This window comes from Phyllostomus discolor, chromosome 10, assembly GCF_004126475.2.
Source record: "Phyllostomus discolor isolate MPI-MPIP mPhyDis1 chromosome 10, mPhyDis1.pri.v3, whole genome shotgun sequence".
In the NCBI taxonomy this organism is placed as follows: domain Eukaryota; kingdom Metazoa; phylum Chordata; class Mammalia; order Chiroptera; family Phyllostomidae; genus Phyllostomus; species Phyllostomus discolor.
This window is the reverse complement of record NC_040912.2, coordinates 81,957,297-81,974,383: the sequence shown is the minus strand read 5'-3', so window position 1 is coordinate 81,974,383 and position 17,087 is coordinate 81,957,297. Positions and strand designations below refer to the sequence as shown.

At 43.0% G+C, this 17,087-nt stretch overlaps 1 protein-coding gene across 1 annotated transcript in view; it reads left to right on the top strand.

Annotated features, from left to right (window-relative positions):
* Positions 1-1,398, top strand: part of PTN (pleiotrophin) — a 98,539-nt gene extending 97,141 nt beyond the window's left edge. Inside the window, exon 5 of the mRNA XM_028525467.2 lies at positions 653-1,398. Within this exon, the coding sequence (XP_028381268.1) occupies positions 653-708 (56 nt within the window). The 3' untranslated portion in view covers positions 709-1,398. The remainder of the gene's footprint in view (positions 1-652) is intronic.
* Positions 1,399-17,087: the final 15,689 nt, after the last annotated feature.

Here is a 17,087-nt window from a genome sequence, read left to right as displayed (position 1 = left end):
CTTCTTCTTATGAAAAGGAGATGGCAAGATGATCAACTGGAAAAGGAGGAAGTCTTTTGAATTAAATCCTCATAATTTTATTTACCCGGTGCAGCCCAGATGGATACATTCCATTTGCTTCACGCTGGAGTAGGATTCCTTCCAGGGTCAAAGCTCCATGTGTTTCACTGCTGGTCCTTCTTATAGGAATACCTGGCCAAATCCATAAGCAGGGGGCACATCAGGAGTGGCAGTACTTTGACTGCTTATCAGAAAAGATGCCCATCAGCTGACCTGTGGGAAGGGAAGGTGGGAAGTGGGGGGCTAAGCAAAGCTCTTGTAGTGCACCAGGGAGCAGTGGCCTGGCTCCTTCTTTCAGAGATGACTGTTGTATTTCTGTTTTTTAAGTAGGACCCCAGATGGCATTTTGTCTATTCAATGGGGGCAGCCAATAAGATCCCAGGCATTTGTATGTGCTCCCCTGCAGCTGGACTGGATCTCTCATCGCCACTCCCCTGGCTACAGCAGGTGTGCCCCTGTGTGTTTACACGCACACACGTGCACATGGTCCATCTAATCATTCCACTCCCGGCCAATGATCAGAAAAGTGGCTCATCCCCGATGCTTACTAATGTGATGCTTTTGTTTCTTTTTGTTTTTATTTTCATTGCAGCTGAATCTAAGAAGAAGAAAAAGGAAGGCAAGAAACAGGAGAAGATGCTGGACTGAGAGAAGCCACCTGCGTGGGGCGGGAAAAGGACATCAGCAGACAGGAGCAGTTAACTCTTGCATTTATATCTACCGTAGGCTTTTTATTCAAAAACTATCTATAGCTTAAGTATACAATAGGCAGAAACAAAAAAAAAGAACATTTTTGTAGTAGCATTTTTAAAATGTATACCATAGTACCACTAGGGGCTTATAATAAAGGACTATAATCCTATTTAGAAAGTTGACTTATAGTACATGATAAATGATAGAAAATTGAGGTAAGTTTTTTTTTGAAATTATGTGATATTTTCCATTTAAAATCTTTTTTTTTTTTTACATTTTTCCTTTGGCAGCAATTTAAATGTTATGACCATGTAAACCACTTCTTTTATTAGGTCATTTTTCATCTAGACTTTTCCTCCCAACTGAGAAAAATATATACTAAACAAGGCAGCAATAAAATATAATCATCCTATTTGAGGAAAATACCTTGTTTTCTGCCAGTGATTTTAAAACAGCTTTAGTCAGCAAAATGGGGTGGGGGCGCAGAGCATGAACTAGTTCACTGTGGACTTTTTTAAAGAAAAGCATTAAAACACGAGATTCTTTCACTTTGGCAGAAACATTTGTTTTCTTGATGAAGCTATTTTTCCATCTGCGGAAAAAAAAGAGACTAGGAAAATAAATCAAGGTAATGATGAAAAAAAAGCGTTTTGTGTGCAATGATTTGATATTGTCACCTTCCTGCATCTGTCAATGACACTGCCCCAGTCAACCTGGTAGTGGTGAGTGTGTACCCACAGACTAATTCAGTCATTCTGGAGCAGAACTGTTGTAGAGGGATTATAAAGATAATGCATACGTCTATAGATAGCTCTGTATTTTTAACTTCCTATCAATAGTTAGTAGCTTAGTCTGGTGGCACGGAATTGAATAAAAGTCCCAAAGTAGTTTAGTAGTTAGGAAAATGCTTCTTAATATGGAACAAATCTGGGCTTCACACCCCAAATCAGGATCAGAGTAACACAATGCAAGCAAGAATTCCCACTCTAGTGTCTGCCACAAGCGTGCTGAGGACGGCTCATACCACTCCCCTTATCGCTGGGCGCTAAGCAACAACCTTTAATTAACCAGGTCTGTGTTTCTATTATTCAGAAAAATGGTCTCAGAAATCAGCTATGGTGAGCTTCAGGGCATTTCTCCTGAAGGAGCCACCTCTAATTTTAAAGGGATAACAAGAATAAACAAACACGGATCTACTCAGTGACCTGGAAGTCCATTTCAAAAATGATGGTTTCAACACACCTCGGGCGAGCCGTATGATAATCACCAACTGGTCTGATGATGCCGCCAAAGTACCTTCAAAGCTAAATTGTTTCTGCCACCTAGTTGAAGACTCAAGTGAAAAATATTGGGGGGATATCGAGAGAAGATAAGATACTCATATCACCCCACTAAGTCCAAGCCAACTGCTAGTGGAAAGTAGAAAAAGGGAAAGGGGTGGGCTTCTGGCCACATACACGGACCATTTTATGGACCAATGCTTAATACAGAGTACCTTGTAAAGTGCAAACAGCAGACACATGAATAGTGGGTGCAGTCCTTTTACAAGCAGACTGTAATAGGAAAGAGTGTTCATGAGGACGGATGGAGGAGGTAAAAGAAAGGCATTGTCTTCAGTGGCTGTTTTGACAGCCATGTCCCCTCAGGATAGGGATGATGGAAGAGTCTGCCGCCAATTTTCTTAGCTTCTCACACAATATTGCTTCTCCATCAGCATTTAGCTAAAATAGCGTCCATGAATCAGAAATGAACTAAGGTGAACTGGAACAAAATCTCCCAAAGGGAACACGATCCTGTAAATAATCATGGCATCTCTCTCCATGCAGGCATGGCAGGCAGCCAGGGGTTCTCTGCTGTGTCGGTGATGAATTCCGACAAACCACATAGTAATAACTCCCCGATTCTCTGGTAAAGGCGAGGGTTGGAATGCTCATCTCCATCACAGAGGGTATGTAATTAGACCTCTAAGTCTGAGAATTATTCTACCCCAGCTCAACTTTAAACACCTTGCAAGATCGCCCTGACATGTCTAAAAACGTAAATACAAAAGGACAAGCTTCAAAAATCACTGGTTCTCACAAAAAGGAAAAGAAAAGACCATTCTCAAGCATTTCATAGTTTCCCAGCAAATCGCTCTCTTCCTAAGTGTTCTCAGTTTTATGAACTTTACCCTAAAGTTCAGTAAGCCTTAAGGAAAGAGAAAGATATGGGAGAAGTCAGTGCTGATTTCTTCAGTGGCCTTACCATGAAATATGCTCTCCTTCCAACAATTAGGAGGGCATAAGGCAACCTTGTCCAAACCCTAGCGACACAATCCTTCTGTGACCAGAAAGTGTCCTTGTTTAGCTCAGTGACTGAATCCACCCCACTGGGCTCTGGTAGACTTGCTGATTTATCCTGAATATACGGATGCTGTCACACACGTTATATATAGATGTTATCAAGAAGAGGAGCAAGGAAAAGGACACTTTGACTTGATATATTTCTGGGATGACATCTTAATGTCTTGTTAACTCCATAGGAGAGGCACTCCAAACAGAATCTAATACTCTGAATACTTATTAAGTAAAGTTCTGCTAAATTGTACAGGTGAGAACTTAATGAAGTTATTAAGTCTAATCATTAAATTATGTAATTAAAAAGTTAAATAATTTCAGTTGTTTGCCCTCGACTATAAGGGGTCTTATTGAAAAGTCTACAATTCTTTTCCCATTGAGAAGAGAGATAATTTCTTTAGAAATAAGATATACACATTTTTCCCTTATGATATGTAACTCTTGGCTTCATAATTCTGAAAGTCTTTAATTGTTTTATAACTTCTTTAAGTGAAAAATGGAGGCAAATAGGCTTTAAGAGGCATGGAATGAAGCAATAGAAAACAGTCCACTTTCACAAATGGTATTATTTTGAAATGGTTCTCAAACATTAAAATCAGAACTTTATCAATCTTTAGTCATGGGATTTTCTAATGGAGTCAAGCAAAGGTCTTTCTTCCCATTAATCTCCTCCCAAAACAATAAGATAAGACACCCTCAGAAGTGGAATATCAAAGCATTCAATCTCCTTTCATTTTTTTCTGGCTTGCTTTTAATTCAGTTCTAACCCTTAAGCTTTCAAAAGTGGGGTCAATCAGAAAGTGAGGTGTAAGGAAACCATCTTCCAGGACTTTTCATAAAAACTCGAATTTTAGATTCCTCTTTGGGGTAAAACAGACTTCCTTATCTCCAAGGCTATTTCTAAATTGCAAAAATTCTCTCCCCATCTTTCCTTGCATTGCTGTGATTTCCTGCCGTTCCCCCCTACTCAGTCCCGGCTGCCACTATCGGACAGACAGACAGACAGACAGACAGTGAGACAACCCTTTCTTCTCACGTCCAGAAACTTGAGCAGCAGCCAGTAACTGCTGCAGGTCTGTCCAATAGACACATTTTTCAATCTACTTTTCACAGATACGGAGCTTTGGAATGCAGGAACACAGGAGACGGGCACAATGTTATTCTGAGCACCCTTCAAGACATGCCTACCTCAGCTTTGGGTGGACTCTGCTTCCATGGGGAGGGGAGATGTGGGCCATTTTAACCAGAAGAAACACCTACTTATCTTAGAAATCTGCTCCTGCCCTCCTGCCTGCTCTTCCCAGACTTTCACTTGGCCAAGCAAGGCACCGGAAGTCGAGTAAAATGCTCAATCCTGTGAGGGTCTCATGTCAAATAATGTCATTCAATAATCTCTCGACACAAAGGCATGCAGGCTTATGTGTGTTTGCTTTTTTAACTTAAGAAGACAAATAAAGAACAGTTAGCTGTCAGTGTTTAATTTCTGTAAAGAGACTTTTTAAAAAGAAGGACAAAACTTCAACAGGCAGAACGTTGCTTGATGTATGTCTTACGTATGTCTTCATTACAACTACTGTATGAAGTTACTCATGGGGTTAGCTGCGGAGGTTATATATCTAGATTATTGCAACACAGTTTCTCTTGTTCTTTGAAAATGTGCATGGAAGCTATAGACTTCACATAACGAATAAAACCATGGACAGTCCTGACATCATATTGGAGGGATGCCTTAGAGACTATACAGATATAGTGATTGTATTCATCCATTCGACTTGCTCTTAGTAGAGCTACAGATGTTACATAAAATAAACTAATCACAGGGAATGATTTTTCCCCTGCCTTTAATGATCAGAGTCATCAGACACAGGACAAAAAAAAATCTCCAAGTATCACACTTTATGAGATTTTTGGAGAATTACACAAATACCTTAGTTACTATAAATGATGAGCAGATTGCAGTAAGTGCAAAAGCTGTATGCTTTTAAGGTAGATATAACTAATTAAAATTCTTACCAATGTATTTAGAGATTTGCCAATCTGCTGTCTTGTGGCAAGGATGAAGGAAGAGCTATCTGAGATCTATTCTGGGATCTGGTGAGGAGAGTAGGGAAGATGTGGGTAATTGCTCTAATCAAGCATTTTTGAAATCTCTGGATTGCTCCCCTCTATATTAAGCTAAAAGATATTTGGCCATCTAAGGTAATGTTCTTCGGGCAGCATTCAGTTTGGGTTAATTAAACTAGGAAACAACTGGTGCTGGAAATTTGAATTCTAACTTTCTGGTGAATGCACTCTTGCCAAGAAATTTAACCACATCCAATTTAAGACTCTACTTTCCAACAAAGTCCAAAGTCTGTTGGAACAAATATTCTATGTTAATTATATGGATTAATTAATTCTGGAAAATCCCTTTGGGCATATTTCCCATTCCAAATTCTGATTATACATTTTCCCCCATAGGCCGTGGCTAGCCTAAATCCATTAGCTGATTTATGCACGTCTTCCCTCAACGTGTTTGTCGAGTTCTCAGCACTGTTGTAGGTGCCACAGATGCAGCAGAGAACAAAATGGACAAAAACCCAAAACAACCCTATTTTCATGGAATTTTTACTCCTGCTAGGAACAAACAATGAACACAATGAATGATGTTTGTTTTTTAAATTTTTAATTGATTTGAGACAGAAACATCGTTTTGTTGTTCCAATTATTTATGTATCCATTGGTTGTTTCTTGTATGTGCCCTGACCCGGGATCGAACCTGCAACCTTGGCATGTTGGGATGGTGCTCTAACCAGCTGATCTACCTGGTCAGGGCCAATGATGCTCTGGTTATATGTCGTTGCATAGCAAACCACCTACTGACTTAAGGGCTACCGATTTCATGACTCCCATGGTGGGTTGACTGGGCTCATCTGGGTGGTTCTTTTGCTCCACTTGGTGAAGGGCTAGGGTGTCCAACACGGCTCACACACATGTCTACATTCTTAAGTAGAAATATCTGGAAAATTAAAAGCTAGACTCTTAATTTCTCCCTGTAGTCTCAAGGCCTCCCCCTCTGCTTGGCACTGTCTCTCTCTACAAGGTCTATCCAACAGTTAACCAGCCTTTTGGGAACACAGAACTGTCCAAGCACAAAGCTGGAAGCCGCCAGGCCTTCCTGAAGCTTGGGCCAGGATCTGGTCCAGCGTCATTTCTGCCACATCCTAATGGTTCAAGTGAGTGGCAGGGCCGGCCCAGATTCTAGAGGAGGGGCTTACTGTGGGAAGTGAACCCCAGGAGGCAAGTGTGGTTCATGGGGGGGCCATGTCTGGGGACAAAGTACATAAAAAAGTAAAATATGTATTAGAGGGTGGTAAGTGCAATAGAGGAAAAAAATCGAAGGGCAATGCACAGTGTTGGGTGCATGTCACCACTTTAAATAGAGCAACTGGGAAAGGCCTCCTGGTGAAGGTGGCATTCAAGTCAGCAACAGCCTGATAGAGTCGAGGGAGCAAGTCATGAGTTATCTGCAGGGAGAATATTACAGTACAGGCAGAGAGAGCAGTCAGGGCAGTGAGTGCCACAGCTCTGCGATGCGAGTTTCTAGAATATTCCAGGAGTGGCAGGGAGCCAGTGGATGAAGTGACCAAAGGGAAAGGAATAAAAGATCATCAGAGTTATGGGAAATGAGGTCAGCACCGTGGAAGTCTGGGTGCCAGAGGAATCTTTTTTTTACCTCTTTTTTGATCCTCACTCGGGGACATGCTTATTGATTTTAGAGAGTGGGGAAGGGAGGGAGAAAAAGGGTAAGGGAAACATCAATGCGAGAGAGAAACATTGATCAGTTGCCTCTGGTACGTACCCCAACCAGGGACCCAACATGCAACCCAGGCATATGCCCTGACTGGGAATTGAACCCATGAACCTCCCAACTATAGGAGGAAGCTCTAACCAACTGAGGTGCACCAGCTGAACAATCCATCTTTGAACTTGATCCATTGGTCCTTTACTATGACAACTCATAGAAAGAGATGTTTGGGGCATGGTGACAAGAAGACTCTGGATTTTAGTCCACGCCTCAAAGTGAACATTTTAACCTCTGAGCTCTTAACTCCCTCACATTAATTTATCCAGGCCAATCACTAAACCACCAGCCTCTAAGAGGTTCACCCTCAGTGCCCCAGGCAGCCCAGCTAGTACCTTACTTACCAGGTCTCCACTGTATAGTGTAGATTCTTACTTTCCCATCTTAGAATACTTGTGCCGGTTCCATTGATTATTATGCCATTTCAGCTCAATAATTAATTCCATTTACTCCATAATTTATGGACATCTATGCCCCATTCTCCCCCAGCAGGCCTACCCCATGCTTTTATACTCATTTCTGCACCATTTAGCGTTCTTTGGTTGCAAGCAATAGAAACTATTCTTCTTAAATCAAACCGGATGTGGACATGTGCAAAAGAATGTCTTGAAAGGATAATCAGTAGTAAAAATAACTGACCAGAAGAGCCTTGGGAAAAATAGAGGATCGGAGGACCATTAAGAAAGATAGAAGACACAAACACTCTGAGTATTTGAGCATCCCAAGAGGCCCTCACATGACTCAGTTCCAATCACATTTAGCCCCTCTGTGTCCTTGCATTTGTGGGAGGGACATCTCTCCAGGGAAAGGGACCCTCGAGAGCCTACCTTGGGCCACATGGCATCCCTGTTGTCAAAAGCCCATGGTCTTCAGACTGGCCGCCTACCAGAATCACACATCAATGAAGTAGTCAGCTCTTCAGGGAAGGGCACTCTTGTCAGAAATAAAAAGGAAACCAGGGGGAGCGTGGTAATGAGAGGGAAGTGGAAAGGGTTGGGTGGGTGGGCTGGAATGGAAGTAAAAGGGAGAAAACTGTACTTGAACAATGATTAAAAAATAAATAAAAAAGAAATAAAAAGGAAATAGGAAAAATGAAGTAGTAGAGTATTAGCTATTTGAATTAATTATTCTAATTATGTTTAATATTAAGCAATTATAAATAAGGAGAACTAGGAAATAAGCAATGTCATGGGTTGGAACCATATGGTACAAAAATTTTTTTATTGTTCCATTACAGTTGTCCCCATTTCCCCCCATTACTCTCCCCTGCCCTATCCACCCCCACCTCCCACATTCAGTCCTCCCCCCGCTGCCGTTGTCTTTGTCCATGGGTCCTTTATACGTGTTCCTTGATTTGAGCCTTAATCTGAATGCGAAGAAAAGGCACTTGTTAGGCAATGAGGAGTTGTTGGTATTTTTTAGTAGAAGACTGACGTGAGTAACAGTGTTTACACTTGAAGAATGTTGGCCTGTCACCTGGAAGTGGTTTATAAGATGCATTTAAATAATGAAGCACTGAAGATGGTGAGACAATTCAGGAAGTTATTGGAATTTTCCAGCTGAGAAATGTTGAAGCCATTTGGATCTGCCATATAATTTCGTCTCTGGCCACCCAGAAATGTCCTCTTGAGTATTTCTCTTTCTGTTGTTCCGTCATTATTGCCTTATTATTTATTTTGTGATCCAAGCTGACTTAACGCCACATTTTGCTTCATGCTTTGGGAGCCTGACGTCACCCAGAGTAGGTATTGCTCAAAGAGGGAAGTGGATCTGGAGCTGATCGTGTGTCATAAACTTCCCGGTTCTCTGCCTGCATAGCCGTCCATTGCCATTAGCGTGAGTCGGCTCGCCTTGACTTCAGGCTTTATGAACCATCCATCCTCTTCTAACTGTTCAAGATGATCTGATTCAATTCCATAATAAGAAATTTGGCATCAAGCCCATCTTCTCTCAACTCACCTTGTGTTTCAGGTGCAGGAATTAGTATCACACCTGGCAGCTGAGATAAAGCCTTCAACTCACCACCCTTGACCCGGTCCTTCATTAGCTCCATGCAGTCACCCCAGTCTCCCGGCCCTTACAAGACTGGGTGCTGTTATTCTTTCTCGATTCCTCTCCCCCGTCACCCCATCACCGTCCACGTGTAGCTGTACTCGGAACCTCTCACCATCTCTGATGCAAATCAGATCTCCAGGCCAAGGTGGATGTCCACATTTTGCCTCATCATGGAGTACCTGTTGCCTTGCTCACCAGGCTACATTTCGGCAAACATTTTCACTTTTTTCTGGACTTCGTGGTTGCTAGGCTCTGGCAAATCTATGGCCTACACTATGTCTTCCAGATGGTGCATGCTGGGCTAGCCTTTCCTCCCACCACCTGCAGCTTTGTCTCTTTCCCATCACCTTCCTCTCCAATCCTTGCTTTCAGCAGCTCCCCTCCATGTGGGAAAGATCTCTGGTTCCAGATATGAGCCCTTCTGAACCTTCCTACCTGCTTGAAGTTATCCCCTTCAACTCCAGGAATGTGCTGAAACAGGGGAATTCACTGAAAGGTTAGAGAAATGGGCAACGGGGAGAGTGAAGAAAACAATGAGACAAGGGGAGGTAAAATGCTTTATCTTACCTGCACAAGTAGGGACAGAAACTGGCCTAGATACCAGTATGGAAGAACCCTACCGAGAGTTAATAGATGGAGCCGTTTGCCTGGAGACTATCGGAAAACTAACTTGACAGAGAAAGGGGTGAGGAAAGCTTAAATCAAAGTTCTAATTCTACAGGTAGGGGCTCTTAACAGTCTTTGTTCCATGAGCTTCTTTGGCAGCCTGGAGAAGCCTGCAGACCCCTTCGCGGAACAGTTTTGAAATGCTTAAAGTAAACATTGGATTAAAAATTATTCCAACTATATTGAAATACGGTTGTCATACTAAGAAAATGAGAGTTTGATATGGAAATATTTTGCTTTACTGTTTGTACCTTAAGTAACAAGATCTAGAGTTAAATGTAATACTTAGTGAAGGTAGTGGTCCACATAAATAAACGATACTTGAAGATTGGCAACAACTGATTAACATGATGAGACCGTCTGTGATTTCTGTTCATGGCCAAGTCACACATCCTGCTAATGCTGTTGTGGTTTGCTGCCCACAGTTGCAGTGGAAGACAATGTTAAATTTTGGTTCAGATGGAGATGAGTGAAAATAAATGTAATTTTCCCCCGTATTTAAGTCAAGCACTTCTAGATTCACTTTAGGTACTCATTAGTGAAGAACCCTATTCCAGCCCTGGCCAGTGGGGCTCAGTTGGTTGTTTGGTAAACCAAAAGGTTGCGGGTTCGATCCCTGGTAGGTACACATGCCTAGGCTGCCGTTTGGTTTTCGTGGAGGTGCTTGAGGGATGAGATTGATTGATACTTCTCTCTCACATTGTTGCCTTCCTCCTTTCCCCTCTCTCTAAAATCAATAAGCATGCCCTTGGGTGAGGATATAAAGAAGACTCTATTCCAATGGCAGTGACAATCATGGGCAAGACTAGAGATCTATGTCAATTACACTCCTTGGTGGACCCACCAGGAATCAATTAGGCTGGGATCCACCTTTCTTCCCAAACACGAGGTGGCCCTTTCTGCCGAGCTGCACACACAGACTTTCTTTTCTTCAGGTGCCTTCATTTCTGCTGTCTCCTGTGTGGGGAATTCTAGTCCTCCTTGCACTACTGTAACCACGGGGTGGGTGCTTAAAAGCCAGGGCCAGGAAGCTGGGGTTACCTCAATGACCAGCAAGGCCCAAGAGGTAGACAATTCGACTTTCCCTTCACGGGGTTTTGGAGGTGAGGAGTGTGTTTCCAGAGACAAAATGGCCAGGCAAGCCAGCCAAGGAGGGTGGTACTGAACACCTACAACCAGGGGGAGGGATGAGCAGAGGAACAGGAGGCTGAGCGTGTTTGCCCCCGGCGTGGTTGTGGTTCCTTGTTAAGTTACTCAATCTGAGCTCCTTTTTGTATTCAGAACCCAATGACCGAAAGGATGTTCAGGTCTCAAGAAGGAGAGATTGCAACACTGTGGCAAGAAGGTACTAGAATGATTCCTTTAGTCCTTCCCCGAATGAATCTGTGGGCACTTACAAGGATGACTATCCTGGGGAAAGGAGAATACCGAGACACTTGGGAGAATATTGACAAAGTCTCCGACTTGAGATCAATACCCAGAGACGTGATCATCATTACTCCCCTCCCCCACCGCTGGCTGGAGTAGGGGCTTCAAGGGAATAAGTCAAAATGGTGCTTGGTGGGGCCAGGTCATCTAAAGACTCACCCAGGGGTCATTTTTCTAGTCCCAGCCTGGCTCATTGGGATCACTCTCTTAGCAAAGGGAGCAGCCCCCACATTGGATTACTGGCCTTGAGTAATGCTCTGAAACTGCTCTCCTACTGCAGCCAATATAGTTATTCAGTGACAGTATCTCGTCCTTGGGTAGATAGTAGACATTCGTGCTACTACTGTGAACCTGAAGGACACAAGGGGAGTGGTCCTGAGCCTACCCCTCTTTAATTGGACAGGAGTTTTAAGAACTCTTTTTTTTAATAAAGATTTTATTTATTTATTTTTAGGGAGGGAAGGAAGGGGGAGAGAGAGAGAGAGAGAGAGAGAGAGAGAGAGAGAGAGAGAGAAACATCAATGTGTGGTTGCTGGGGGTTATGGCCTGCAACCCAGGCATGTACCCTGGCTGGGAATCGAACCTGGGACACTTTGGTTCCCAGCCTGCGCTCAATCCACTGAGCTATGCCAGCCAGGGCTAGGAGTTTTGAGAACTCTTGCAGACTGCTGCAAGTCTAGCCAAGTCGAACCCCTGGTCTCTCTGTCGGACCGGGCTGACGGTGCCTCTGGTCGGCTGTAGGCAGTCATTGATCTGCCAAATGTTTTCATTTTGAATCCAATGAGAAAGAGGTTCAGACACAGTTTGCATTTGTGGGACGGACACTATTCATTAGAGTTTTGCCTCAGGTCTGTATTAACGCCTCTATTCTCCATGCCCGTCTAGTCCGAAGAGATCTGGGTCCCTGGACTTCCTACATAACCCCACACAAATCCAGCAGGTCCATGATGCCATGCAAATTAGGCAGGATGACCGATGGGTGGGTCGCATGTGGGAGACCTTGGTCAGACACTTGTGCTTCAGAGAGTGGAAGACAGCCCTGTGAAAACTGAGGGGACTGATGCGTCGGCGAAGTTTTGGGGAGTCCCATGGTAAGGGGACATCTGTGTTCCCAGGACATCTGCCACTCTGAAGGAAAAGCCACGTGGCTGCAGCACGCATCTGCATGTGAAGGCAGCCCAAGGCCTGGCGGCCTCTTCCGGCTTGGAGCGGACACCTTCCACACCCAGCAATGAACTGCGCTGGCCCCTACAACCAGGTGACGCCGTACTGTCAACAGGGAGTGGGACCTTCCTAGGAGAGGGCTCCGGGACAGGTCCAGGCTGTGGTCTGAGCAGCCCCAAGCTTGAGCATGGCGATTTAACAGAAACCACGGCGATGTATATGCATGTCAGCCATGGGGAAGATGTGGTGGGCAGCGACGGTAAACCCCAGGGGAGCAATTTCAAGACAGGCCCTTGGATTTCTGAAGTAAGCCAGTTCCTGGTGGCACTGAACAACATGGCATCTCCACTGGTAGAGCGTGGGGGTTTCCCTTGCCCCTTGCTTTGGTCAATACTTGGTGTTGTCGAACTCTTTGATTTTCTTAAATTAAGAAATAAATATAAACTATTTTCACACGATGAATTTTTATACCATTTCATACTATTCATATGGAAGAAGTAGAAAATACACTGATTTTTCAAGCCTGTGGTAGGTGACAGTGTTTTGTATGGTAGAAGCAAAGTAGCTGAGAGCCAAAGGTTCTTCTACTCAAAATAATAATTTTAAAAAATTAATGAAAATAAATCTTTACGATATGGAAGGAAGCCTCAGGAGTTTTCATAACCTTCATACTGATTGATATTTTAGCATTTTTTTATATTGTTGATTACCCTATCTCAGGATTCTCAAAATACATGGTAGTACCCCAATTCTTTTTTAAAAAGATTTTATTTATTTATTTTTAAGAGAGAGGGGAAGGGAGAGAGAAAAAGAGGGAGAGGAACATCAATGTGTGGTTGTTTCTTGTGCGCCCCCTACTGGGGACCTGGCCCACAACCCAGGCATGTGCCCTGACTGGGAATTGAACTGGTGACCCTTTGATTCACAGGCCAGCACTCAACTGCTGAGCTAGACCAGCCAGGGCCCAATTCTTGAGATTAGGCCTTTCAATAGTAAAACTGAGCTGGGGAAAGAAAGAAAAAAATATATAAGTAAATACATACATAATAAATTTATGTAGCTGATTTTTACATATTCAGGACTATTGAAGATTATTCACCCCCTGCGGCTGTATTTGGCTATATCTAGGAGGTATTTAATTAAATCCAGAGTATGCAAACACATCTGGGGGAAAAATTAAAATTCCACTCAAATCTTAAATGGGATAAAAAATGGATGATCGTATTTTCTAGCTTGCTTCCCAGTGCCCGTTTTTATACTTAACACCCCTTTCTGTGCCTGAGATTCCTCCACTTAGCAGGAGTCTTTCCTCTCTGAAATGCTGGTGCTAGCCAGCCCGCAGGCTCTGCCCGCCCATGTTGTCTCTGAGTCTGAGGAGCCCGCAGCTACTATGTGGTGGGTAAGCTTAGTTTAGTCTGAAGAAGGAGATATTCATCTCGACATCAGAGAGAAAATGAATTCCATGTCAGACGGATCACTCCAGCCTGAGATGTCATTATTTTTCTCCTTGCAAATTAATACTGAGGTGGGAAAACTGTTATAATGTGGGTTTTCACCTTTTCTAATCGACTGTCATTTGCTTAGTGTCGGTGATGAATGTGTGGTACTCAAAAGAAAGTCACATTATTTCCAAGAATCATACAGATTTTTTCCCCTGACATCTACCTTGAACTTGGCTTCTTTAATGACCATCTGGTGTGAACTCTGCTTCATAATTCCTAATTATGTTTCTCTTTTCAGGCCTGCATTCCATGATCACATTTCAATTTCTAATCAATTATGTAATATTAATAATAATTACATGAGTCTACAGAGAGTCAGCTTCCAACAATTTGAAAATGTATTTTTTTAAAAAACGAATTACCTTCTCAGAGTGAAATAAGAAGTCAACATTTAACAGGTCCCATGCAAAGGTAACTTAAAAAGAATGGTTATTAAAACAAGGAATTGAGTGGTGCAAAGTTAATGTCATAAACAGAGTTATCAAGCACGGGTGTGTCGATCAGAACAAGGAGACGGGAGGTGGGAAGGTGGGAAGGGGTGGTCGGCATAAGGAAAGGGGGCTGCAGTGGCCGTACTGAAGCGCCGTTATGAGCATCTCGGGGGAAGGATGAACTGAAGCAAAAACACCTACCCCATCCACACCCACTCACTGGCTGGGACTGTTCTCACTGGAAAAAATATCTGTACCCCACTGAGGCCTACACAGAGAAAATCAATGTCATGTCAAGTGAGTATTGTAGCCTAAGATACAGTCATTTTCATCAGTATATATTAATACATGGAGATCATGCTATGTATCTCATACATATGATGATAATTCAATCTTTCAGTCAGCAGGGGTCCGCCCTTGAACCACGAAGTCCTAGCCAATGTTACGTTGTCCCATGGGATAACTTCTGGTGTGCAGCTGCCTTTTCCAAGCGATGATTCTGTCTCATGTAACTGTTTTTTTTTTTGGTTTTGTTTGTTATTTTTAGGGGGTGGGGTGGATTTTCTGGTTGTTAAGGGTCATTAAAATTCCTGGAGTAGAAAGTGTTCTGTATTAAATTATTTAAAATGTCATCAACTTCATAGTAATACAATATATATTCACAGTAATACGTACTGCTTTACCCTGCTATCTATTGGGATGAATAGAATCAGAGCCGTTAAGAAACACATCAAAATTAAATTACCAAGAAGCCTCACTCTCAATCAGTGGACTGCAAAACAAACTCGAATAACCTCCCGGAAGAAGCCTCTTTTTGCATTTTATGAGAGTAGAGAAAAGAGAGACATCAAGATAATCAGTGAGGGCAGGAGAGCTCTTCTGTATCAAGAAGAATGTCCAAGACTGGAATGACACTTCTTATTATTTATAGGAGCTGCATAAAGGCTCACTGAAAATGTGTGTATAGATGGTGTTATTATCAAAGTGTCTGGCCATGTTTGGACTTCGTCAAAGGTCAGTTTGAAGAGGAACAATTAGTAGGGGAGCTATGGATAGCATGTGGAAATGGAGATTTCTTTCTGTGATCCTTTTATATCATGGACTCGTTTTTAGTGATGCTCCAATATACACTTAGCTCGCTCAGTATTATTAAAAACTAAAACATCTTTGCGACGTGGACATTATAGAAAAGGTGCAGCCTTTCCATCAATATCTTAATTAATTAAATGGACTACACAACAAAGTAAATTTGCCTTCTGGCTCTTCCAGAAAAATCTCACATATTTTTTTTCTATCTGGGAACTTAAATGGAACTGTCCTGTCTTAAATTTATTTATTTAAATAAGTGTTTCAACATACTGCCAAGTGAATGTTCCTGCACACACGCCCCCCCCCCCCCACCCAACCCCCATATCTGGCTGCCCCAAGGGGCAAGGCGTGACCTGTGTGGCTGTAATTGTCAGTCTGGCTGCTATGACAAAGTTCGTGAACTAAATGGCTTAAACAACAAACATTTATTTCTTACAGCTCTGGGGTCCGGGAAGTCCGAGATCAAGGTGCCAGTAGATTTAGTGTCTGGCGAGGGCCCTCTTTCTGGTTTATAGAGAGTCTTCTTCTTGCTATATCCTCATGTGGCAGAGAGAGAGAGAGAATGAGTTAGTTCAGATTCTAGTCTCTTTCTCTTCCTATGAGGGCACTAATCTCCTCATGGGTGCTCCACCTTCAGGACCTCATCGGACCATAACTACCTGCCAGAGGCCCCGCCTCCTAATACCATTCCATTGGGGGGTGGAGTTTCATCACAGTACATTGGCGAGGGGGGCACAGACATGCAGTTTACAGATGAATTTCTGCCTAATGGTAACTACCTATTTGGTACCACCAAAGCATTGCATAGCAGCAATGCTGAACAGCAATTGGACCCTTAATGCATACTCAATACTGAGAAAAATCCTAATGACCTCCCTGATGAATTTTAGAATCAATGGCCATGGAGTTATTTTACAATAATTACAGGAGGATGGACTTCTTCTAGTAACAGCTTTTATTGGACACAAAAACGACAAACATTTATCAGGATACAGGGAAATCTCAGCAGAGCAGGACCTCACCAAGACTAGAACTGAAAAACGTCTGTTCATTGGCAGTTTTGAAAACCCGTAAAGCAGCCGGTTGTGGAACGGTAGTGCCACAGGGTGCATGGGAAATCAGGCGTTCTGTCCAGCTACCTTAATATCTTCCAGTTGCTCAGTTTTGTATCTGTGTTGTCCACGTCACATCGGTAGGACTCAACAGGTCTGCAATACCCCCCAAATTACTGAGTTCCCAGGCTCAGCTTGACAGGTAATATTCATGACCCAGAATTACAACCTTGAACCGTGATTTGTTTACCGATTAAACAGCTCTTCCACCAGCATGAGGTTGTGCTATGTCACTAGTAGCTGTCTCCTGCGATTGCTTGTCAATTCCCACTACAGGTTGTTTTGAACTCCATGGTAACGGGTCAGAGAGGTCCCCCCTGACCTGAGGTAGCCAGGGATGTTGCCTGTGCAGCCCAGGTTCAGTTAAACCATCCAATCCCTTTGGTGATGGTAGTGATTTCCACTACTCCTCTGTCACCAAACCTAGAGCTTTCTACTTACACACATGAAGTAAAACTCTACTAGGCTGTTCATTGAGATCCGTTCTAGAAATACCAGGATCCGTTAGCTAATACCACAGTTTTCTGCAGTGAGACCATTTCTAGTATTGCTTTCTGGCTCTGCTTCTCACGCTGGTATTCATACATTTCTTGTCTTGGGTGATTTAGTGTCACTATATGGCCCTCGACACCCAGGAATCCCCTCGTCATCACTGAATTCAGGCAGCTCAGTGTGACGGCAACAGTCTTCACTGCCCACCCCGGCCT